Source organism: Ctenopharyngodon idella, chromosome 7, assembly GCF_019924925.1.
Source record: "Ctenopharyngodon idella isolate HZGC_01 chromosome 7, HZGC01, whole genome shotgun sequence".
NCBI lineage: Eukaryota > Metazoa > Chordata > Actinopteri > Cypriniformes > Xenocyprididae > Ctenopharyngodon > Ctenopharyngodon idella.
This window is the reverse complement of record NC_067226.1, coordinates 6,991,279-7,016,557: the sequence shown is the minus strand read 5'-3', so window position 1 is coordinate 7,016,557 and position 25,279 is coordinate 6,991,279. Positions and strand designations below refer to the sequence as shown.

The following is a 25,279-nucleotide window of genomic DNA, read 5'->3' as shown; positions in this document are numbered from 1 at the left end:
GTATATTACGACTGGAAGAAACAAATCACTAAAGACTTCGTGCCGTTGAGAATAAAACTGAACATAAAAACAGTTTAGGAATCCAAAACCCGAAGATGTAACCATGTATTCACGACTGGGGGTTACTAAAGAGTCATAAAACCCCAAAACACATTTTTTGAGATGTGAACAGATATGTACAGGCTGCACATCACTGAAAACACTAAACGCAAAGAAATTGGTTATTTTTGCATTTTTCTGAGCAATTTTGCTCTTTGAAAAGCAGTCAAAGCAACGTCACGGAATCTGACGTAGAAGTGTGCCTCCGGAATGTGTGACTGGCTGTCGGGGCTGGAGAGGCACGATTCTACGTCATCCAGTTCTGAGCACATCTCTGCATTTATTCATGAGAATGAACTCTTGTAACCCAATCACTGCACCGTATTACGCATGAGATAGCATTACAGCAGATAATTCAAACAACATGTAACAACATGCAGAGCACGCATGAGAGCAGTTTCATCGTGCCACGATGAGTTTAACAACGCTCGCAACGTGAATCAAAGATCATATACGGACTAGAGGTCTGGAACCCGACCTGAGCCCAACGGGCCCCGAAGAACTCGTGGGTTTTGGATTCAGGTTAAGGTTTCATGAATAGCTTCGGGTTCGGGTTAGGTTCGAGTCTGTAACTGAGAAAAGCTATATAGGCTGTTATAATTCTTTCCGTCTTCTGTGTTGTGCTCAAAAGAGCGGGGAAGAGGGGGAGCACATTTATAATTCACATTTATACATTTACTATTTTGCGCATGTGATCCCGCTCTCGCGCACTCTTTCAGTCACAACACGGCACATGACACTCAAACCTCTGACTATGAGTGCGATAAGGCAAACAATTACTGAGGGAAAACTTATTACAGTGCCAAATAGGGCTGGGCGATTTTTCTGATTTTTTCGATTAATTCGAATTTTATGTTTTGCCTCGATTTTTTTTTTTTTTTAATCGAGAAATCGCGATTTTGAATAAAAATGTTGGCAAGCGTTACAATTAGACATGTTGACAATACAGCAATGATGGAGAAGAAAATGATCCGACCATATGATGGCGCCGGCGCGTCTGATTAACCGCTCTCATGTGATGCTCTATGAATGTAGAACACATCACTATTCTTAAGCGGCTGTTCATTCAGAAATGCGTTATTGTGTTATAAAAATGAGATGCAGGCAGTGGAATGAGAAAAAAGGCAAAGTTATTAAACGTGAGTTGAGCTTTTTTTTTTTTTTAACATGACCGCCGTGCTTTTAGAATGCTGTTTCATGGGTGAGACGCTGCAAAAGACACGAGACACGAGTGCAACACCTAAACATGTCCGCCAAACATAAAAACAATAGGACAAATAGTGCAATGGAATGCAAAAACCTGTAAACCTGTTTGATATTTCATGTTTGCATGATGGTAACAGGCTGAAAGCTGCTGTTGTTTTCTGTTTTTACAAAGAATTTGCTGTTAATAATAGCCTATTACTGGTGTTATTTATTGCTATTACTTTTTGGTTAAGAAATATTTAGCATTTTCTTATTTGATATTATTTCTGAGCATATAGGATGTGTTTAAGATAAGTTTGTACAACATTTGCCTTCATATTTCAGGCATATTTCTGCAAAGATATTTAACAAATTGTTTTACATTTACACCATGTTGATCGCTTCATGTGTGTTGCACTTGGAATGGAACTTTTTTTAACCAGATTGTTAATAAAGAGAATGTTACTTAAATCATATTGTAGTTAAGTTTTTAAGTTGACTAGTTAAACAGTAAAAAAAAAAAAAAAAAAAAAAAAAAAAGAGATTTTATTTTTTTGCCATATCGCCCAGCCCTAGTGCCAAATGATGCAGGGAAAGCAGCACAACGAATTATACCGAATAACAGGTGAGCCAGGGGATAGCACAAAATTATACACAAGCCTCTGAAATTACTACGCAATAATGTGTGTGTAAAGTGAACGACTGCAAACTGAGAGCAGCCGCATTTCAAATAACCGCGCTGCCGTCTCTGTCTCAGAAATCAACGCTTTCTCAAGAGTAGGTCTACTGTAAAATACTACATCATTTGATATGTGTATTTAAATGTTTTAAACATTGTATGATATCATAGACGAATAAGTGTAAACTCAATGAATGAAATGAGCCAAGCACGTTCGTAAATCAAATAGCCGGTGTTCTCTCGCTTCTCTCAGAAATCAGCTTTGTCAAGAGCAGGCTACTAATCATCTAAAACACTACATCATACACATTTTGTATTATTTTATTTGATATGTGTATTTAAATGTTTAAAACATCGTACGATATGATAGGCTACATGACTGAGTGCAAAATATGAATGAAAATGGCCTCTGTGCGTCTTTTCTACTACTTAGCCTGATGTTTCTGTCTATTTAAACATTGTACGATGTGATCTTGTCATTCAACCAATAAATAGCTCAGCGGTTACATGCAGTGTAGGTCTTACAAAGCTGTCTTGGCTTATGATAGTGTAACAGAGTTGTACATATATATTGTGTGTCTCCACTTGCTGAATGTAAATAACAAGAATGTTAAATAATCACACTGGAAGATCATTGGACAGAATAAGGGTTGATGGGGCTTCCTATTGGCTGGCTGGTTCTTTGTACTGTGTGCGCCCTCTATTGCACTTATCAGTTCATATGTGTAAGGCCAGCGGTAAGTTGTGTCATTGAAAGCTCTGTAATTGTCAATGAAATGTGTGATATATTCGGAGCAACAACATATATATTTAATATTGAGAAAAGTGTTGGATGTTGAAGAGTGTGAAAAATGTGTTTTATTGTTGCGCCAGCACGAGGAGTCGAATATGCTGGAATGGGCCTATATGAACTCACTCTGTTACTGTGTTTTCTCAGGTACATGTTTTGATATTGTGAGAATACATTATTTTGAACCATGGGTTATACTTTTGAATTTGTTCAACTCTATTGCACTTATCAGTTCACGTGTGTAAGGCCAGCGCGCCAGCACGAGGAGTCGAATATGCTGGAATGGGCCTATATGAACTCACTCTGTTACTGTGTTTTCTCAGTGTTTCCCCAGTAAATAAATTGATTAATGGGACACGATTTCTTGAAGTACGAGCTTGATTGAAACAACAACACAAGGAAGAAAAAGAGACCAGTTACAATAGCAAGAATGGCACATCTCTATAGCGACAGATTTCAGGTTCGGGTTAAACTATACCGTTCGGGTCGGGTCAAACAATCTTGGGTACGGGCTGGGTTCGGGCCTCAGTTTAAAGCCTGTGCAAACCTCTAATATGGACTGGAGTAAGCATGTTTCAAGTGTTTCTGGACATATTTCACATACTCTAATGCTCTAAACATGAACCAGCACCGTGTATGAGCACATAATCACATCTTCTTCAAATGAAATATATGTGCAAATAAGGACACTGATACAGTCGTCTGTATCAGCGACATGAGGAATTATTCTGATACACAGAAGACCAAAATCTCAAAGAACAATGGACAAAAAAGTAACTATGCCTTTATTCTTGTCAAACTGATGTGTGTTGTTTGTTCAGAGACTGTAGTGCTCTTATATGTAATGAAAATATTATTAGACCTTTTCTCCCCTTTTCCCACCCTCTACTCTCCCACTTTTCCACTGCTTTACGTGCCCATTTCTTGAGACTTTTTCAATTCAGAGTTGCGAACGACCAGACTAAAATGGGGTGGTGGATATTATTGCATATTATATCAATTATTTTCAATTATATCATTATAGGAATGCATATTATATCAATTATTTTCCTGTATTAGAGATATTACATTTGGGTGGTACAGTGGCTTAGTGGAGTGGAGCAAGGAGTTCCCCGGTTCGAGTCCCTGCTGAGCCAGCAGGCCCTTCTGTGTGGAGTTTCATGTTCTCCCTTTGTCTTGTTTCCTCTGAATTGGAGGCGCTAAAAATTGTCTGTAGGTGTGAATGCATGTGTGTGTGTGAGTTCCAAGCCATGTAATGGGGAGGGTTGGGGAAAGATCTGGCACATGTTCATTTCCCCCAGTTTTACATTTAGATTGCCTTTGCCATCATCTAATGCTCACTTTAAGGTTAATCTTTAAAATACTAATAGCTTATACTAATAATACTATACTAATTTTACTAATAATTTAGCACCAAAGATGAATATCGAGGGAACATTTCCCCCAAATGTCTATGATGATTATTAGTTAGACTCACACACATGCACACATACACTAAAACATAACATGCCTTTTAGTATAGCTATAGGTCATTTTTCTTACCACCAAAGAGAGAGGCCTTTTCCATGACACCACTCCAATCAGTCCAGACAAAAGAACCTGAAACAAAAAGAAATCAGATTTTAAGACTAAAAACAAAGTCACTGGGCCAGTTTAAAACCAACACTGTCAAGTGAAAATCACATCTCAGCATTACAGGAGACTGTCTCACAGGTGAATTTATCAATATTTTATGTGCAGGGAGTAATTCAGTCATCAGGTTGGTAGGGGGAATTCTGTGGATATGGTGGAGAGGTTAAAAAAATGTGTGATTACACTTTTATAGCCAGGGCAGCACTTGTTCTTTCTTTTTGTTCTCTATCTTTTTCTCCTTCACCCTTCATTAACCAGCAGCACTACACTCTGGAGGCAGTCTCTCTTTCGCATGCTCCTTCACCCTTTAACCCATCATGTCCAACAGGCCTCTCTCCCTCATTCACACTTTTTACCCATGGGACCTTGGTGCTGTGCTACAATCACAGTGGCATCTCTGATAAACCAACAGGAGCAGAGCGTGAAATGCACATGCAATGGAAATGAAACATTAGCACTGAAGCTGATGCTGCCAGCAGTTTAGAGTGTAAATTTAGGTTATGAATAATGCTACAGATGGGATTAAAAGGCTTAGGAATATGTAGTGCTTCATATGTAAAAGGAGGTGAATGCTGACTTATTCTCAGTCACTAGAATGCGTTTGCTGGCAGATCAGTGAGACTGAGGAGTGATCGATCTGAAGATTATAGGATTATGCCATTGTGTGCAATCACACACAGCTGTGAGATTAACAACCTCAAACATAAAGGAAAAGTGCAGAAAAATAAATAGGCTACAAAAAGAAAAAGAAAAAACAATGAAAAAAAAATCCAAGAGAAAGCTTTGTAAGGATGTTAAGCAGGATTTGGTCTGTGCTGGTCTCCCCAGTAAAAATATATATAAAAAAAATAATAGCAAAACAAAACACATACATACATAAAACACAATGTATTTCCAGAAATTTAGCTTGAGCCATTATTAAGACATTTCTTTAACACATGAGAATATTTCTATTACAAGTATGACATGAGATTATGTTTTATGAGAGAGAAAGTGTGTGTAAGACAGATGCTTCAGAGAGATGATGTGAGAGACGATTCACATTGTATTTGCTCTCTTGAATTATTGATCCTCTTTCAGCAGCAATTGAGAAGGAGAAAGAGATGGAGAAAACTAAACCAAGAGTGAAGAAAAAAACTGCTGAGAAAGAGTCAGTTAAAGATAAGATTGAATGAGAGGAAAGGCCTGGCTGGTGTATGTGTGGAAAGAGCAGCAGCACAAAAGAGCTCACTGAAAGGAATATCTGGGTGTCATGCAAAATTCTATTCCTTCACAAAATCATATCCCCTTTGGACCCCTAAATGATTATATGGGCTAAAATCATTTCAGGGGGTATTCTATTCAGTGCCTGATTACAATACAATATTGGATGCTGATGTAAATCTTAATGGATTTACTGCGAACAATTCATCCATACAGTACATGCATTTCTTTCCTTTTTTTTTTTTTTTTTTTTTTTGTTCCTATAATTTTTAATCCAAATGTCATAACTCAATCTTCCAGAATTGACAGAATTCTTTCTGGTGACGTTTGCTGAACTTCTCCAATCATGTAGTCCAGTTTAACCACACCCCTTTCTTACACTTGACTGCAAGCTCGCATTCAGATCTGACTTAAGTTATTGCCATTTTTTTTTCTTTTTTCACCAATCCATTTCACTCAGATGTGCATTATAATCCAGAGAAAAGAACTGTACACGGCCAAATAATATATATATATATATATATATTATTTGGATGAACTCATTTTAAGGATGGATATATATAAATATAACATGATATAATTCAAGCTAAGGTATAATTTCTTTCCCCCCGAGGCTCACATATAATATTAGCAATTTAATCAATCTTTTATGACCATTTTCCCACCCTCTGACTCTTTCCATTTAAAATGGGCCATTTTTGCCACTGTTCTTAGTTCTTCTGATATTAGGAATAATAGAAACCCTCTATCGTGAACAGCTATTCAAATGTTTACCTTTATACTCACAGATGACTCACATATTATGAAAATGTATGTACCGAAGGATGAGTCAGATTGTTTGTCTGTGGTAAATGACAGCATGCCACAGATATTGTCTCTCACACACACACACACACACACACCCTACATTAGCACCTGCTACCGTTTGAACCCTCCACATCATATACGAGTCCCCATTGAGAATTTTCCCTTATTATTTTCAGCTCTGTGCCTGAATTAGGGCTCCCTACTGACTCTTAGTACATTTATAGCACATCTGGAGAGCAGGTTAGTGTTTTTGAGCAAGTTCAACTGCAGAGGGACAAACTACACTTGAAAAAAAAAAAAAAAAAAAAAAATGGTGTAGAAACAATTTACTCAGAAATTGCTAGTAAATTTCACAAACATTTACAAAGAAATGACAAGTAAAATCGATTTTGATGTAGAAAACATTTTCTTGTACATTGCACTCTAATAATCTTTGTGTTATACTTAAAAAAAAAAATCATTTTTTACAGTTTACAGTACTCATGAATTTGCTGGATAATGTACAGAAGGATAATATAGTTATGTGGATCAGCCTTTTATAGCTTTATTTGACGATATCTGTGTTACATAGCAGTCATAAAACACCTGCAACCATCAATCCCATTTTCCTTACACCTCCAGAGGTGCAATAGAGAACATATTGTGCCCTGGGTGGGAAGCCTCGCCGGTGATTTCCTGCCTGTGCAGTTGAGTCTGTGGAGAAATTGTTTTCTGGAAAGAGGCAACGATAGCAAGCAATAATCAAAGAAGGATTTCACCCTCGGCTGCGCTCTCAACAGGATTAAGACGCACCACTCACTGACATTAGCCACTAAAGCCTTTTAGCTCAGTCAGCAGCGCTATGAGAGGAGAGAGAGCCCTTCAGTCAATTACCAGGGTACAGCTGCTCGGTTTAATATATGTTCATGTCATACAGCCCATATCACAAACACCACAAATGACAACTTGCTTGACTGTGAGGACCCGATTCAGCTCAAGTCCAGTCTCCTGAAACTGGACTATTAGGAAAAATCTGAGGGAACACAAATTGTCAGTGCAAGATCAAACACAGTGCGGTTTGGGAACTTACAGTTTAGGAACTAAACTTGTAGCGGTTTGCATACTGAGTGTGTTGTGAATGTGGTCTGCAGAGTATAAGTGTGCTGTGGGTGACGGTCTTTAAATCACAGTGAATGGTTTGCATAGCAGTGATATGCCCCCCTCCCCAAACAGAGAAAGAGAGAGGCTGAGAGAGAAAGAGATTTTGAACTGAACACTACAGGACAAAAGTAATAGCATTTGATATGTATGTCTCTGTGAAATAATATGTGCAAACGGAAGAATAAACGGGACATTATTGATGGTCCATTAATTTTTGGAATTCCAATGCAATTCCAGTGCCAAACAAACAAATGTGTTTGTTTTTGATTATTTAAAAAGAATCAGCTCATATGAGTAATTCGTTTGGGAATCAATTGGACTACACAGGTCGCACTGTATGGTTTTGATTTACTACAAATACACGAGGATGTAACGGTAACAAAACCTCACAGTACGATAATACCTCGGTATAAAGTCCACAATACGATTTTTATTGCGATATGTATAAAAAAAAAAAATTAAAAAAAAAAAGACAAAAAGACAAATGAAGACTTGGAAACAAGTGCCATAAGTGGTTAAACAATGATTGAACATTACAATGATGTACAAATTAACCATGTCATATCCTGTCCTCTTTTCTTTCTCTTCATAACTGTTGCTTAGAGGTATGAGTTATAGTATGAGATGGGTGAAATGATCTAAAACTCCCTTTTATAAAATAAAATAATTACAGCAGCTGGACCTTGACAAAGGTAACATCTATTAATTTTTCAAACATTCTCTATGCTATTACCTACTTACCTCATATATTAGGTATTAATTTTAAATTGCAAAAAATCAAGTCAAGTTTGAATTCATAAAGGGATTCATAAAGACTATATTCTTAAAGACTTAACTTGTTTCTGAAAGAATGATTCAGTGATGTATACATTTTAACAGTAATTTGTTTCCACCTAGTGGCGTAACAATCAATCGATACAGTCATTATTTGAAGCACCCAGTTACTTTCAAAAGGTAATTTATTCTATTTTGATCGGTAACGTAGACATCAGCGTTTATATCAGAACAATAAACTTTTGTATACTTCTGTGATAATTGAAATATTTGTAACGGAAATAATGATATTGTGTGTTTGACAAGATTGTTTGTGAAGCTATTTATATCTAAACATAACTGCTCTCTCTAGATGAATGGCAGTGCGAATGCAGATTTGAATGTTGTGACTCGTGATTTTATTTTTGTCAAAGGTTTAATATACACGGGCGAATCATTGTCATTTAGGAATTAGATCATGTGGGTGATGAAATCAAGAATGTGATCTTTTAAAGATTAATCGTGCAGCTTTGGGCTCCTCTCTCTCTCTCTGCATTGAAATCTGACGTATACGAGTAGCGCGAGGGCTTTTCAGTGCATTCATTGCTATAATATTCATGAGGTGAGACGTCTCTATTAAAGGATACGCTCCTCGTACTTCACCCACCCATCACACCAGAACCATTTTTGGAACCGGGCTGAAAAAAAAAAAAAAAAAAAAATACACTTTTTGCCTGGAAGACCTATCGTTTTCAGACAATTTTGCTATCGTGATACCACAAAATTGATAATACCGTTACATCCCTAAAATACACTGCAAAAAATGCTTTTCTTACTTAGTATTTTTGTCTCGTTTCCAATCTAAATATCTAAAAAAAAATTAAATCCAGATGTTTTCTCAACATGTTCTCCAACCAATACACCTATATAGGTCGTTTGTCGCTTCCCTGAAATACGACCCATAGGAGCATTTGCTAAAGTTGCGCCCCTATCAACAACAGGACACTTTCATTTTAATGCATTGTTCCCTTTTATCTGCATCATATCTCGGGTTTCGCATAGCTCAATTGGCATAACATTGCAATATATAACAATATGCAATCATGTGATCATGCGATCGTGGGTTCGATCCCAGGGAACGCATGTGCTCATAAAGTGTATATGCACTATAAATCACTAAGGGTAGGTTTAGGGGTGGGGTGGGTGTAGTCGTTAATAAAAAAAATTAGTTTTGCTAAATGGAAATAGGACAAATGGTGTAAAAGGTCCACACATTGCATTTAAAAGAACACGCATTTCGACTGGTGACGACAGTCATGTCATTTCATGACGACAGACGTAACACGACACTGTCATTATTTTTACGCTGGCTAGAGGGCGCATGACTTTAAAACGTAAATATAGGTCGTAATAAGGCGGTTGAAAAACGACCTATAGGGTCGGGTTTTTTTGGAGGACAGTCTCTGTTTTCTAGATAAGTAAAATGACAAGATATTTTTTCATGTTTTCTGGAAAAAAAATAAAAATAAAAAGAAAGTTTTTGCTTAAAACAAGCAAAATTATCTGCCAATGGGGTAAGAAAAATAATCTTGTTTCTGTTTGAAATCTTGTTTCTGTCCCAAACAGAAACAAGATTATCTATCTTACCGCATTTTTTGCAGTGTATAGGTCATGCTGTATGGTTCTGATTCACTACAAAGGATCGACTCATAAGAGTCATTACACTGTTTGTTCTGTATGGTTTTGAATCACTAAACATAACTGTTGCATAAAAGTCATCGCAAGAATCAATTGCGCTATTGATTCAGTAGCAGTGTTGCAGTACCACTGCACAGCGGTGCATTGAAACACTGTCACAGAAATTTAGTATTGACAGAATGCACATGAGAGAACTATTAACGTAACTGAAGTTTATTCAGTGAAGGAATCCTACCATTAAAAATGTTAGGGTCGGTAAGATTTTAAAAAAAAAAAAGAAATGAATACTTTTATTCAACAAGAATGTTATCAATTAAATTGATAAAAGTGTCAGTAAAGATGTAATGCTACAAGAAAATTGTACTTCAAATAAATTGAACTATTCAACTTCCTATTCATCAAAAAAATCCTGAAAATTGCTTCCACAAAAATATTAAATAGCACAACTAATTTGAACATTAATAAAAATGATTTCTGATCACCAAATCAGCGTATTAGAATGATTTCTTAAGTATCATGGGACACTGAAGACTGGAATAATGGCTGTAAATTCAAGCTTTGCCATCACAGGAATAAATTACAATATATATTAAACTAGGTAACAGTCATTTTAAATTTTATATTTCTGTTTTTACAGTAGTTTTGATCAAATTAAAGTCTTCTTTCAAAAACATTTCAAAAATGTTGCAGACCCCAAACTTTTGAATGCTAGTGTATTTTCTACAAAATTTACAAAACCAATAAATAAACATAATTTGTGCCCAAAATGTAAATACATAACTACACAGACACACATAAGTTTGTGTTCATTGAGTACGCCATCTAATAACATCAAATAAAAGCTGCTGCAATGTTCAACATGCCTTTGATAGAAAGACTGAACAAGTAAAACTAGCTACAGTATTGCACTCGGAGGATCTTTTTGTCTCAGCTCTATACCAATAATCCGCATGATCTTATATTCTCTCAAACTGATGTTTTTTCTTGTACGTGATGCCCTGAGGGTGAAATGAAAATATTCATAAGCTGAGCATCTAGCACAAAAAAAAAGTCTAGACGGCCAAAAATGATCAAATCAAAATCAGAAAACACAAGAACATGCACCACAATCTGTCAAATCACTTCTACTCAACAGACTCCACAACAGACAAGCTGCTGCTTGATACTATTGTTCCGGCTGCAATAACAACATCAGCAGGCCTCTGGTGATGTCAGCAGGATGGTCAAGTAAGTGAGAAGATTTCAACCGGGCTCATGTGTGGCTGAACTGATGTCCATGTCGTGTGTCTGGAGAGAGTCCAAGATTTCTCATTTTCTCCTGCTGGTTCGTGTGATAAGCGCACATGTTCTCCTGACATCATGGAGAACGTGGGGTCTACTTGCCTCAATTAAGAAGGAAACTATGATCATATAGTATGTGCTATTAGATATAAATAGAACGAATACACCCACTGTCCGCTGCAATGCCTGCGAATGACTTCAAGGCTTATTTCTCAAGTGTAGCATCCCTCACATACATACTAATGAAGGTGTGTGGCCTATCATCTTGATTTCAATGCATATTTATGAAGGTGCGTGCATACTTATGAAAGTGTAAAGCATCATCCACATACACATCACATATACACTTATGAAGGTTCATGGCTCATCACCTTTATTCTATCCTGCTCGAGATGAGTTCAATATGTAACGCATTTGGATGTATCCATAAACGTGATAATGATCGTCAAGGCTATGTGAGTGACTGAATGAAGGTCCTAGAATGAGGACACGGCACACTTACACATCACTCCCTAAAAGGGAGGGAAAGAAAGAGGGAGACAGGGAGGGACGGATGGGAATGGTGGTTCTGTTGCCGTGGAAACCCCTTTCTGGACACTTTCCAGGCTTTGTAATGATTTCCCATTTACCCCTCAGAGAGGAAGACAGAGCGAAGTGACTCCTTCTATATCAACATGCAACACACACTGCTCTCAACAAAGCTTCACTGCAAACCCCCAAAGAAACACACACACACACACACACACACACACACACACACATAATCATATGGCATAAAAACCATGTGGAGGAAAAAAAAAAAAAAAAAAAAAAAAAAAAACCTACTCTCGCAATTTTCACAGGAAAGATTTGTCCATTCATTCTCAGTGCGGCGGATGTGTAGTAAATCGATTCTGCTCACACCCACTCTAGTACCAGAGAACTGAACTGAACCACCAACAGTATCATTGAGCTTCAGATGGTATTCAGAAGCTGAACTCTTGGGCAGCTTGTGTTGTTTTTCTCTAAAGTGATGACCTGCACCTTGCTGCAGATTCGCCTCCATCTAATAAAATTACAGAACCATCACTGTCCTTGTCATGGCTGTAATCCTGTTAGGGGGGCACTCTTATCAGGTAAAAAAACATCTCTCTGGAACAGCTAGCACACATCCTAAAAAGGCATCTTCGAGTAGGTTATGTGGAAACTCGACTCGAGGTCGTGTATCTGCATGGGTGTGTGCCTGCAGGGAGGAATTTTGTGAATGTTTGTGGTACAAATAATGGTACATGATTCGATTAGATTCTGTTTCACAAACTGTTGATTTGACACGATTGTGAATTTGATTTGATTTGATTCATTTATTTCAGTCAAAAGTCATTTTGCTCATATGAAAGAAAATATTTCTAACTAATGCTGTACATTACACAGGGAACCTTCTACATTGATCCATCATGAATATTAATTTAAAATGAACAATAAGGCCAAACTAGCAGTTCAGTTGCTATTTATTTAATGTATATCAACAGAACCAAACATTGATACGCAGATGCATTAAACTGATCAAAAATTATAGTAAAGACATTCATAATGTTATTATTGGTGCAACGGATCACCATATTATGGTTTTCAAGTCACAGATCGGATCATTTTTCGGATCAGCAAAAAAAGGATAAATAAATAAATAAATGTGACCCTGGACCACAAAACCAGTCATAAGTCGCACAGGTATATTTGTAGCAGTAGCCAACAATACATTATATGGGTCAAAAGTATCGATTGTTCTTTTATGCCAAAAATCATTAGGATATTAAGTAAAGATCATGTTCCATGAAGATATTTTGTCAATTTCCTACCATATATATATATAAAAAAAAGATATTTTTGTGAGTGGATATGCACTGCTAAGGACTTCATTTGGACAACTTTAAAGGTGATTTTCTCAATATTTTGATTTTTTTTTTTGCACCCTCAGATCCCTTATGACTGGTTTTGTGGTCCAGGGTCACAAATACAAATAAAAATGGGGTGTTTTGAGACGAATGTAACTTTGCTTCCAATTTGTTACTTAAAGAACACTAAGTACTTTGATACCAAAGCAAAAACGATAACTAATAAGTTCAAACATTATTAAAGACAAATAATAAATAAGAATACAATAATTAAAACAGATAAATACTATAGAACAGTTACAAATAAAGTTAGTTCTAACAGTAGTATTCAGGTAGGCCTACAGAAATGTGATAATTAATATACATAGAAATATAGGTAACACTTTACAATAAGGTTCATTAGTTAAACATTAATGTATTAACTAACATGAACTAACCATGAGCAATACATTTGTTACTGTATTTACTAATCTTCGTAAACATTAGTTAATGAAAATACAGTTGTTCATTGTTTGTTCATGTTAGTTCACAGTGCATTAAGTAATGTTAACTAGATTTTAATAATGCATTAGTAAATGTTAAAATTAACATTAACAAAGATTAATAAATTCTGTAGAAGTGCAGTTCATTATTAGTTCATGTTAACTAATGTAGTTAACTAATGTTAACTAATGAACCTTATTGTAAAGTGTTACCGAAATATAATTGTAATTACACTGCATGCTCACTGTATAAATTAAATTTAGATTTATCATTGTTAAAGCTGTGTTTTGTTGTTTGACATTTAATAACAGTTATTTTTAGGCTCCTGTCACTAAATGCACAGAACCAATGTGCAAATGCACGACCGAATGCACAGAACCAATATGATGAAACACATTCGATTTCTTTCTCAACTGAACTCTGTACGTTCACTTAAGACATAACCGACTGTATACAAGAATACTTGTCGAGACAGGTATTTTGAGATTGTTTAATGTGTGTATGTGTCCGTTCAAGAGCAAGGAGTCGCGAAACAGAGCTCGATTACATGTTCGTGTGCCATCTGAAAGGCGCATCTGTGTGCATGCATGCTTTGAGTGTGTGCGCACAGAAAGCAGCGCGCGATAGCGAATCGAGGTCTCTTTTGCCTCTTCTTGCATTTGTGCTTGAGTGTTTCTTTCACTATATAATGTTTAAAAGTGCAATTAATCTACAAATCACATGCGTTCTGAACCGTGGGGCCTGGCTCGTACGGATCAACTACAATCTTTTGCACAGTCTTATAAAAGATTCCCATTTCACATATATGTTATTATTTAAACTTTGTTTATCAAAAAAATCTTGAGAAGAAAAAATCAGTTTTCACATTTCATTAAGATTCTTGAGCACCAAATCAGCAAATTAGAATGATTTCTGAAGGATCATGAGACACTGAAGACTGGAAGAATGGCTACTAAACATTCAGCTTTGCCATCATAGGAATAAATTACATTTTAAAAATATTTTAAAATAGAAAAGGTTATTTTAAATTGTAATATCATCTTCACAATTTTTATGTTTCTACTGTTTTGATCAAATAAATGCAGTCTGGGTGAGCATAAGAGACATTATTTCAAAAACAAGCCCAAACTTTTGAATGGTGGTGTCTGTACACTCACACACACACATATGTTGGGTTTTTATGCTTTATGGGTACTTCCCATAGACGATTTTTTTAATACTGTTCAAACTGTATATTCTGTCCGCAAACCCTACCACTAAAACTACCATCACAGAAAACTTTCTGCATTTTTACATTTTCAAAAAATGTAAGCTGTTTTCCTCATTGGGACCAAAAAATGTTTCCACAAGATCAAAAACTATTGGTATTATTACTTTACCTGTGGTGACTTTTTGTCCCATTAACAAAGGGTTTACCAGGACCACACACACACACACACCTTTCTTTTTCTCTCTAATGAATTCTAACCAACTCCTCTCACTTTTAAGAAAGTACAGTAGTAATGTTCTACAACCTTGTTTTTTTCCCCCCTAAAACTCTTTTAGTATCGATCCCTAGAACACCAGTCTACAAATCCAAACCTAAGTGTTTATGAGGCCACACATCCAAGTTTGGGACACATCAGGGAGAAACGCATGCTCTTTTTTAATTAAATTGAACAATCTGGGGATTAAAAGAGCGTCAGTGTAAATCCACCCCTGAAGACGGTGACATTCGGCAACTCCAGATATATCACATGGAAAGCTGGCAGCCGAGAAATCCTTCTGGCTCGTTTAAAAGCAACCACCAGATCACATGACTCTCTGTGTTCAATTTAGAAATTGCATTCTGCTGTCACAGGCACACCTCGCAAATGAATAAAGCCGTACCTGTACGTACATCCTGTGCCAATAGCAGAACGTTGCTTGAATTAATTAGAGTCAAGAGTCAACTGCACTGAAATATGTTTTGGACTCAAAATGGGGAATGAGAAAACTAGAGGAATGAAAATGACGGGGAGTGTATTCTTTTGTTGAAAGGGTTGTGCATGTGTATGTGTGTATAAGACATAGACAAAGTGCTTGTGTTTACACTGTGACCTCTCCATCACATTGGCTTCAGCTCCTTTTGGGCTCTTGAGACACAGATGAGAGCTTCACTCAAATTAGATGCCACTACTCGAACAGCTCTAAAGCAGCCGTTTATTTCCAGCACTAACAATGGAGCTCACAGGAGAAGGTCAATACCACTGTGATTGGCCAAAAATGTCTTAGCTCATTCAAAAGGTAATACAGACTCATGGTTACTTGCTCTCATCTAGTCACTCTCTTCGTCATTCACCTCCTCTTCCTCACTTTCTCTCATTCCACAAATCATTATTCCCTGTCTAACATCTCACACGGTTCTGAGCTTAGAACAAACAGCTCATCCTCATCGCCATGGAAACAGTGGGACAACAGCAGGTTCCCTGGTGTTACTGGGGGTTGGGCATCTCAATCATTCTTTCCCTTCCTCTCCCTCTCCCTCTCTCACGCTGTTATTCACATTCATCCACTTTCTGCACACAGATCTCCTCTGGAGACCATGCCAGTAAGCACACATGGAGCTCCTCTGATAGCTACAACACCGCAATAACCATAGAAACTATTTGGAGTCGCAGCTCTGACCACTGATTGTCTTGGAGAACTAATTCATGTCCAGGTCACATTTCACATCAAGAATCAAGAAGAAATTATTATTTGCACAAAGAACCAAAAAATTAAAAAAACAAAACAAAAACAAAAACAAAACAAAACAAAAAAAACAAACCTTTAACAACTTAAAACATAAAAAAAAATAGTGATCGACCGATATTGATTTTTACCGATAGCGATAATTTGTGTTTATGAGCCCGATAACTGATAAGCAGAACCGATATTTATTTACTGTTATTCTTCTGTTTTTAACACGATTACACCACTGAACTGAACAAACCATTTTATTTATAACAATCACTCCCTTCTTGCATAGAAAACAAAACAAAACAAATCTTAATTTTGTTAATTTTAATCTTCATATTACAAAAATAATTGTATTTATAAAAAGCATCAGCAGCGACACTAATGTTAACAATAAGCAAAATAAATGTAGAATGTCTAATGTTTTCAAATGGAGAAAATAAATTAAAGACAGGAGTCATATCAACTTTGCAGAAATGTAATACTTCATACTTCAGTTTTAGTAGATTTATAAGCTGTTTAATATGCTAAAGAGTGAAGAATAATGTTAAATAACTGAATAATATTCTCTGGAATATTGGAATGTAACAAACAAAACATTGTATTTTATTGCATTTCTCAACTGGTATGTTATATCAGAATTATTAATAATGTTTTTGTCGTTCTAGATTATGAAATATCTTCTGACAAAGTGCTGTTTATCTATGCATTTACACAGAACTAAAACTGCGATCGCTCGTGGAGATAATAAATAGTTAATTTTCATAGAGTTGTGTTTCCTTGGATGTTTATTAGCGAATTAAAGGTTATATAGTAAAGGTTTATATAATTACGGTGTTTTAAACAAGTGAATCTTGTTAAAAGTTACATGCGGTGGCCGTGGAGCATTTCCTGAGCATCAACCCGCCGAGTGCATGAAAATGCAGACGACTTCACGAGACTAATGATGAGCACAGACAACAGAGAGAGAATTAAATTCAGCACTTTTATTTCCAACATGTGCTCATTCATGGCTGTATTATTTAATTCATGCAAAGTTACATCTTTATTGGGACAGGACATGACGGATTATCTTACATGACTCCGTGAGCTTGTCTCCATTTCTTAGAGACAAGCTGCATAAACTAGTTACATTTCAGGCATTTCTGTAACACATCTAATTTGTGCATTAATGGCTGTTATGTTAAATAAAGTTTACTAATTACAACAAAGCAGGTATACTTTACCTGTGCACGCAGTTGTCTCGTCTCCCTCAGATGCGCCGTAATGGCGATCCTGCGCGCAATTCTCAAAACACCCACAAAATGCCGTTTATCAGTAAATCCGATATTACAAAACCGATATCCGATTATGGTAAAATGCTTTAATATATGGGGAAAAATTTGGGTAAATCGAAATATCGGTCGATCTCTAAAAAAAAGAAAATGTGTATGGGCTGCACAATTGCAATTTTTCTGGTTAAAATTGCGATTGCGGATTAAAATGTGATTAAACAAAAAAATAATAAAAGAGCACAATGTTTGTTGTTCTTGTTTGTAGGACTGCACAATTTGGTCAAATGTTGTTTTTATACATCAACAGGCCTATGACTAATAATAATTATTATGATTATGATTATTACAATATACAAAATATTGTAATAACATTTTCACTATAAAATACAAAACAGAGTATTTAAAAATAAATGTAATATAATTGTTATTATTATTATTATTATTATTATTATATTTTACTATTTTGATTTTATGGAAAACTGCTGGGTGACCTGTTAATGGGTTAGTTCACCCCAAAATGAAATTTCTGTCATTAATTACTCACTCTCATGTCGTTCCACACCCGTAAGACTTTCGTTCATCTTCGGAACACGAATGAAGATCTTTTTAATTAAATCTGAGAGCTTTCTGTCCCTCCATTGACTGCCTTTGCAACTGACGTTTTGACATTTCAAAAAAGTTCATAAAGAGATCATAAAACTAATCCATATGAATTGAGCAGTTTAGTCTAAATTTTCTGAAGAGACACAATAACTTTATATGATGAACTGATTTAATTTACGCTTTTACTCATGTAAACATTGATCAGCAAACATAAGCAGAAGCTCATGTTAGTTCACAGTGCATTAGCTAATGTTAACAAGATTTTAATAATGTATTAGTAAATGTTGAAATTAACATTAACAAAGATTAATAAATGCTGTATAAGTGCAATTCATTCATGTTAACTAATGTAGTTAACTAATGTTCACTAATGAACCTTATTGTAAAGTGTTGCCGAACAAACCTCTTCCAGAAGCTCAAACATACTGGGTAACCAATGTGTTGATCAATATTTAGTAATTAATAGGGGTTGCACTGACTAGTTGACTTTAATGCTGTGCCATGACGCTTTAAGTTTGACGTCGACTAGTCGCTGGTCCTATAGAGGGTACAACAGCATAAGAAATCTTTGAAGTCCACATTTACCCTTTCCGAAATGACACATAATAAATGCATACTCTGAGAGCACTCCACAAGATATGTTTGGTTATACCACATGGATGCTCGAAATTGAATGGGAGAATGTACGTTTTAAACAGCGTATTGTACAGGTAAGTTATTTGCCATTCTAAACTAATGCATGCTAAAGCACACACATACAGTATAGCTCGTACTCTGTAAAAAATCAAAAGTTGAGAAAACTTAAAAGTTTAAGGCGACCAGCTGCAGGAGATTTTTGACTTGTTGTAAATTGAACTTGTAATATAACAACAAGTTTTCATTTTGGGGTGAACTAACCCTTTGACATGAAGGGGGCCTATAACAATAAATGAGAAAGGTCTAAGGTTTTATTTAAAAAATATGTATTATTAAAAAAATGTCTTCATTTTTGTCAGGAAACCTTGCATCCAGTTTATGGGGGAAAAAAAGAAGAAGAAAAAAAAAAAACCTGTACACTTATGGATTTGCATGTTTACTTCAAATTTCTTTAGAGAGAAGTATTATTTTTTTCCTATTTTTACCCAAAATAGGGTATTGTGAGCATTACTGAATACACACGTAATGTACTGTAATATCTATTTCATTCATACTGGGTGCCCTCAGGCAGAAAGTCCACAGGTGAGACTTATAGAAGTTCATGTTCCAGGAAATCCCTTATATGGACAAACGCCTCCAGATATCACTGCAGCAAAATAAAACACAGATTGAGACGTTTTGACTGATGAAGCATGAAGACAAATATACAATTGCGACAATATATGGTTTATCTGTGTTCTAGCCAACTCGTGTATTTTCATAAGAATAAAGTATATTTATAATTCAGTGCTAATCGACATAGCCTTTATCACTGTATAGAATACTACAAAATATATCAGATCGCATCAGAAAGGAAGTTATTTCAGTAACTAAAGTTTGAAGTAAAAACATGTCATTAAATGTTCTCTATCGATGGACAACAGGTTGGTAAACGCTTGTCATTACAAGTTTGGAAAGACTTTTGGCACGTGTTGCTTTTTTAAACGCACTTTATAAGTGATTTAAACTCACAGCACTTGTAGAGATAAAGCAGCATTAACTGAGAACCAACTGATCTGCTTTGAGAACAGTGTTGTGTTTTACAATAAAAAACGCAGCGCATATATTTATTTCATTTAAAATCGCAGCCTTTGTGATTTTATAATCTTGCTTAGGCAAAATCACAATTTCGGCTTAGTTTCAGTTAATTGTGCAGCCCTAGAACTGTGCCCGGTTGCATAAAGCACCTTAAGTGTAATTTTCCCTTAAGTTCGCCCTTATGTTTCCCTTAAACTTGAAAGTAACTGTTAAGTATTACTTAAGGGTTACTTTAGATGAAACGTCATAAACCCTAAGAATTTCCCTTAAGTATATATTTTTCACTTAAGTAATCACTTATAAGTGTTGCATAAAGCCCCTTAACTGTCATTTCCCTAAGTATAACATAAGGTTTGAAAAACTTCACCTTAAGTGTTACACAGAGTGAGCAGGTTCAATCCAAGTCTTCTAACGAGACACGATCGACCGCTTTATATGATAAACACATTGTAATTTAGGCGTTTATTCACATAAACATTGATGAAATTACATATGTAGCACATATGGTCAACGGAAGTGCAAACGTGGGCGCATCACGCGCAAAAACAAACCTCATTGGTTCTTGCGCTTGCGCGCACTTTCAATGAATGGACATAAATGATGAGAGAATATTAAAAATATCTGTACTTGTTATTCAAATATGAATGAATGTCTTATGGGTTTGGAACGACATGAGGGTGAGTGAATGATGGCAGAAATCTCAATTTTGAGTAAACTATCAATTTGAGTTTCTCGTCTGGTCTTTCTCTTTCATATTTGGTTTTATTTTTTGTTTTCCTTATCCATTTTATGTTTATGTTCTGTGAAAACATGTCGCGATCGGTATTAACAAATAACGTGTCCATGGCAACAGAAGAATTTTATAACGGCAAAACCTGGGATGCTGTCGTGAAACACTTCACGGTTTCCTTTACCTAAGAGAACAGTTTAAGAGATTATATGCAACACCCTTAAGTCATTCCCTTAGTTAAGGGGAAATCACGCCTTAAGTGTCATACTTAAGGGAAAAACTGGTGCTTTATGCAACCGGCACTGGCCTAAGGTGCGATCTGCAACATTTTGCGGCCAAAAAAGGTAAATTGTCTATTGTCAATAATGTAACTGTATGAAGCATAGCTCACACAGAAGTCACTTTTAAACCATTGACCAACAACTGACCAACTTTGGAAATGGTCAATTTGGGGAGAAATGTGCTCCATTATCATGACAATAATGTCACAATGAAAAAAATAAATCATTGTTAGGCTTCACTTTTCCTATGCAGTATTTCTGAATACTTTTTTTTTCTTTTTCTTTTTTTTTTTTTGCTTGAATGTGTCCTGGACATTTTTCCTAATTACCTCAAACGTCTATTATTCTAAACACCTTAAGTAGGAAAGAGTTGATCTAAAAAAAACAAAAAAAAAATTCTCAGTACCACAAGAATGTGCGTATCATACACACACACACACACACACACACACACAAACAGGAGACAGTGGGACATTTCTGGTGACATTCTCTCAGTGGACACGGATCCTTCCTCTAATAGGCATCTCTTGTCCAGCTCTTTGAATAATTGCAGAGCAACAGAAATTGAGACAGCATTAGATAAACAAAGCCAGCTGAAGCATCCCCCATTACTCCGCGTTTCGAACTATTACGCCGTAACAGTCAAAACTACATAGTGACATGCTGCGGACTACAGTGGCATTAAGAGAGAAAAAGAGCTTTTCATCAGAGCACTGCATTACATTCAAAAACAGCCACCAATCCTTTTTACATGGTAGCAGAAATATAAACCATGATGCTGATGATGATGGAGGGTGTGAGGAGGAGAAAAAGAAAGATGACAAACAAAGACTAATTAGGGAAGTTAAAGGGGGAGAGAGAAAGACAGAGAGAGATAGAAATCGTGTGCAGCAGGGACTTTTCCCCAGTAATTGAGATGGATTGTAGTGGGCAGAGAGGCCAGATGTGAAAAGAAGAGACTCTCACTGCAGGAACTATTCCTTTTCTCTCTCTCTCTCTCATACATTTTGTGCTTTAGCGATGACTTTAGCCAGTTTAATCACTAATGACTTCTAAATTGAATTTAGCTCAAATTAAAAAAGCAAAATCAAATAGGAGATGGAGCATGCTGTAAGCAGTCCTGCAGAGAGCTCCCTTAAAACAGCCGAAGCTGGCTTTGCCACTTTATTTTGCTTTGACTATTAAGATAGATTATTGCAGCCTCTTGAAAGGAGGCCATAACAAACAATCCCAATGTAAATTTAAATTACAATTTGATTTATGCTGTATTGCCAAGGTTGAAAGTGCTGATATGCAGAAATGCCATTTTCAGTTCAACAGCCCTTTACAGCCTCAATGTCTCCAAAAATAAATAAATAAATAAATAAATAAATAAAAAACACCACAGCTAGCGGAATCCTTCCAAGTAAATAAATAAATAAAAGAAAGAAAAGAAAAGTGTGTCACTGGTAAAGACAGTAACATCTCACAACAATGGCCACCAATAAAGCCATTTCATACTGAGGAAGCTCTTTTCATTAGTCACCCACAGCTTGGAAAGGATCAAGATGGAAAAGAAAAAGTGGAAGAAAAAGAAAAATATTGAATTAGTCCAAGGTTAAAATAAAATAAAACATACATACAAATAAAATCCATCCTATCAACAAAATTATATATAATATACATATATATATATATACACATAAACAATGCTATAAAACACATCAACGATGCTGTGAACATCTGAAAACCACAATTAGGACTAAAGGGCTTCGATAATGTAATTAGGTTTAAATAGCAGCGTGCTTCATCAACAATGCGATGTGCAGACATCTAAACACTGTTTAATGATAGTCTTTTAGCAGTGACAATGGTGCTCTATTATATCTAAATACCAGTAGTACACTGTACTGTAGAGCAGTTTATTGATCTTAATCAAAGAAGATGAAGACTTATTGCTGGGGCAAAACAAGATCTCAAAGTGTGTGTGTCTGTGTTTGAGCATTTGCAGGGCAGGATGTCGCATAAAGGCCCCCATCACAGCTGGCAACCAGAGATGTGCATACTACCACTCAAGCTGATGTGCCAGGCTTTAATTCATACACTGGTGGCCAATCAGAGAACACTGGCCCAGCTTAACCACACACACACACACACACACATATTATATATATATATATATATATACACACACACATATACACACACACACACACACACACACACACACACACAGGAGCCAGTAAGACTCCCTGCAGGCTGGTTAGATCAATGGCAATAAAATACCATTTCTGATTGTTGTAAGACTCAATAACTGTAAATCCTATTTGAAAATCAATATAGAAAAAAGCTACAACTGCAAAAATTCATTGCGGTGCTTAATTTTTAAAATCTCTCAAGTACAATCCTGAAACTTAAAACACAAAGCACTAAATGTTTTAACTATACTTTGACTACACTGCTTTGCTCAGACAGGCAGCAAAAATAGACAAATTAAAAAAAAAAAAAAAAGATCGAATCTAATGTTTACAAACCTGTCACATATCTATGTGGTCTGAAATCTGAATATTTCATGTACACTTTTCAGTCATTCAGTAAAAGTACTTAATATTGTCTGAAGTGCACAATATTGGCACAATACAGTCTTTTTCGCTCACTTTTTTCCTCATATGGTTTAATGCGAGGTGACCAGCAACAGTCGATCATAAAGATTGGATATGAAAACCAAATCGGACTTGTGTGTGAACAGCTCTTGTGCCAAAGTCTACTTTACTGTACCAATTACATCAGGACTATACTGGCATTGTGTTTTCATTGGCATTTCGTGGTTGTCCTAGGACTTGATTGGCACACTGTGGTTATCTGCTGGTCATAATAAAATGAACATAAATGTTCGCTTCAATAGCAAAGTGTCTTCCAAGAAAAAAAATATAAGAAATAAAAAATACTGAATGTTTATCAGATCCTTACTGGATGGAAGTGATCAGTAATATGAGGGGCATTTTCTCATTTACACATCACGCTGGATGCTGGGAGTGCAGTGAGAGGGGGCAAGGCCTTCTGCATCAGTGACTGGAGAGGATCAGACAGTCCAAGTCAGCCACAGGCTACAGAACCCATCTGAGAGGAAGCAGAGCACTAATGTCGGCTCACAAACACACACGTTTCTAACCCATACCCTAATGGTTTCACTATATTAGATGCAATGGTTTGAATAAGCAGGGCTAGGGGTTAGAAAATGAATGTGAATACGTTCATTTTCTAAACCCCAACCCAGTTCGTAAACCAACCTCTCTAACAAACCTGTTGATATCTTTACATTTAATGTAAAGCAATGTAATGAGATTTTCAAATGCCCTCAAGTAGGTTTTATTTGTATATTTAAAAAATGTGGCACTGGCAAGTACCGCTAACCTGTACAGACATACAAAAATGCTCGCTTCAAATTCTTACCAACCATACAAGATTTAATTTCATAAATAGAAATCCAAGCGCACACACACACAAGAGAAAAAAATAGCTGAATTTATAAATATGACCCAATTCAATTTATGAACCCTTGATTCTTAATACTGTGTGTCATTACCTGGATGATCCACAACTGTTTTTATGTTTTGTGATGGTTGTTCATGAGTCGCTTTTTTGTCCTGAGCAGTTAAACTGCCTAATATTCTTCAGAAAAATCCTCTGGGTCCCAAAAATTCTTCAGTTTTCCAGCATCTTTTGCATATTTGAACCCTTTCCAGCAGTGACTGTATGATTTTGAGATCCATCTTTTCACATGGAGGACAACTGAGGGACTCAAACACAACTATTAAAAAAGGTTCAAACATTCACTGATGCTCCAGATGGAAACACGATGCATTAAGAGCCGGGGGGTGAAAACCTTTTGAATTTGAAGATCAAGGAATATTACACTTAATTCTTCTGGCAAACATTTAAGTGTCTTCTGTTGCTTCCGAAGGGCAGTACTAAATAAAAAAAAAAAAAAAAAAAAAAGATATTTAAACAAAATAAGAAAAATTTGGACATCTTCATCCTGTTCAAAAGTTTTCACCCTCCGACTCTTAATGCATCATGTTTCCTTCTGGAGCATCAGTGAATGTTTGAACCTTTTTTAATAGTTGTGTTTGAGTCCCTCAGTTGTCCTCAGTGTGAAAAGATCTGAGAATCATACAGTCACTGCTGTAAAGGGTTCAAATATGCAAAAGATGCTGGAAATCTGAAGAATCTGCAGGACCTGGAGGATTTTTCTGAAGAATATTGGGCAGTTTAACTGCTCAGGACAAAAAAAGCGACTCATGAACAACCATGACAGAACATAAAAAAGGTCATAGATCATCCAGGTAACCACACACAGTATTAAGAATCAAGGGTTCAC

General features: G+C 36.1%; 1 protein-coding gene across 2 annotated transcripts in view; it reads right to left on the bottom strand.

Annotated features, from left to right (window-relative positions):
• Positions 1-25,279, bottom strand: part of fam189a1 (family with sequence similarity 189 member A1) — a 132,421-nt gene that overhangs the window by 69,825 nt on the left and 37,317 nt on the right. For both annotated transcript variants that reach the window (XM_051898903.1, XM_051898902.1), the window contains exon 2: positions 4,296-4,352. In XM_051898903.1, coding sequence (XP_051754863.1) covers positions 4,296-4,352 — 57 coding nt within the window. The remainder of the gene's footprint in view (positions 1-4,295; positions 4,353-25,279) is intronic.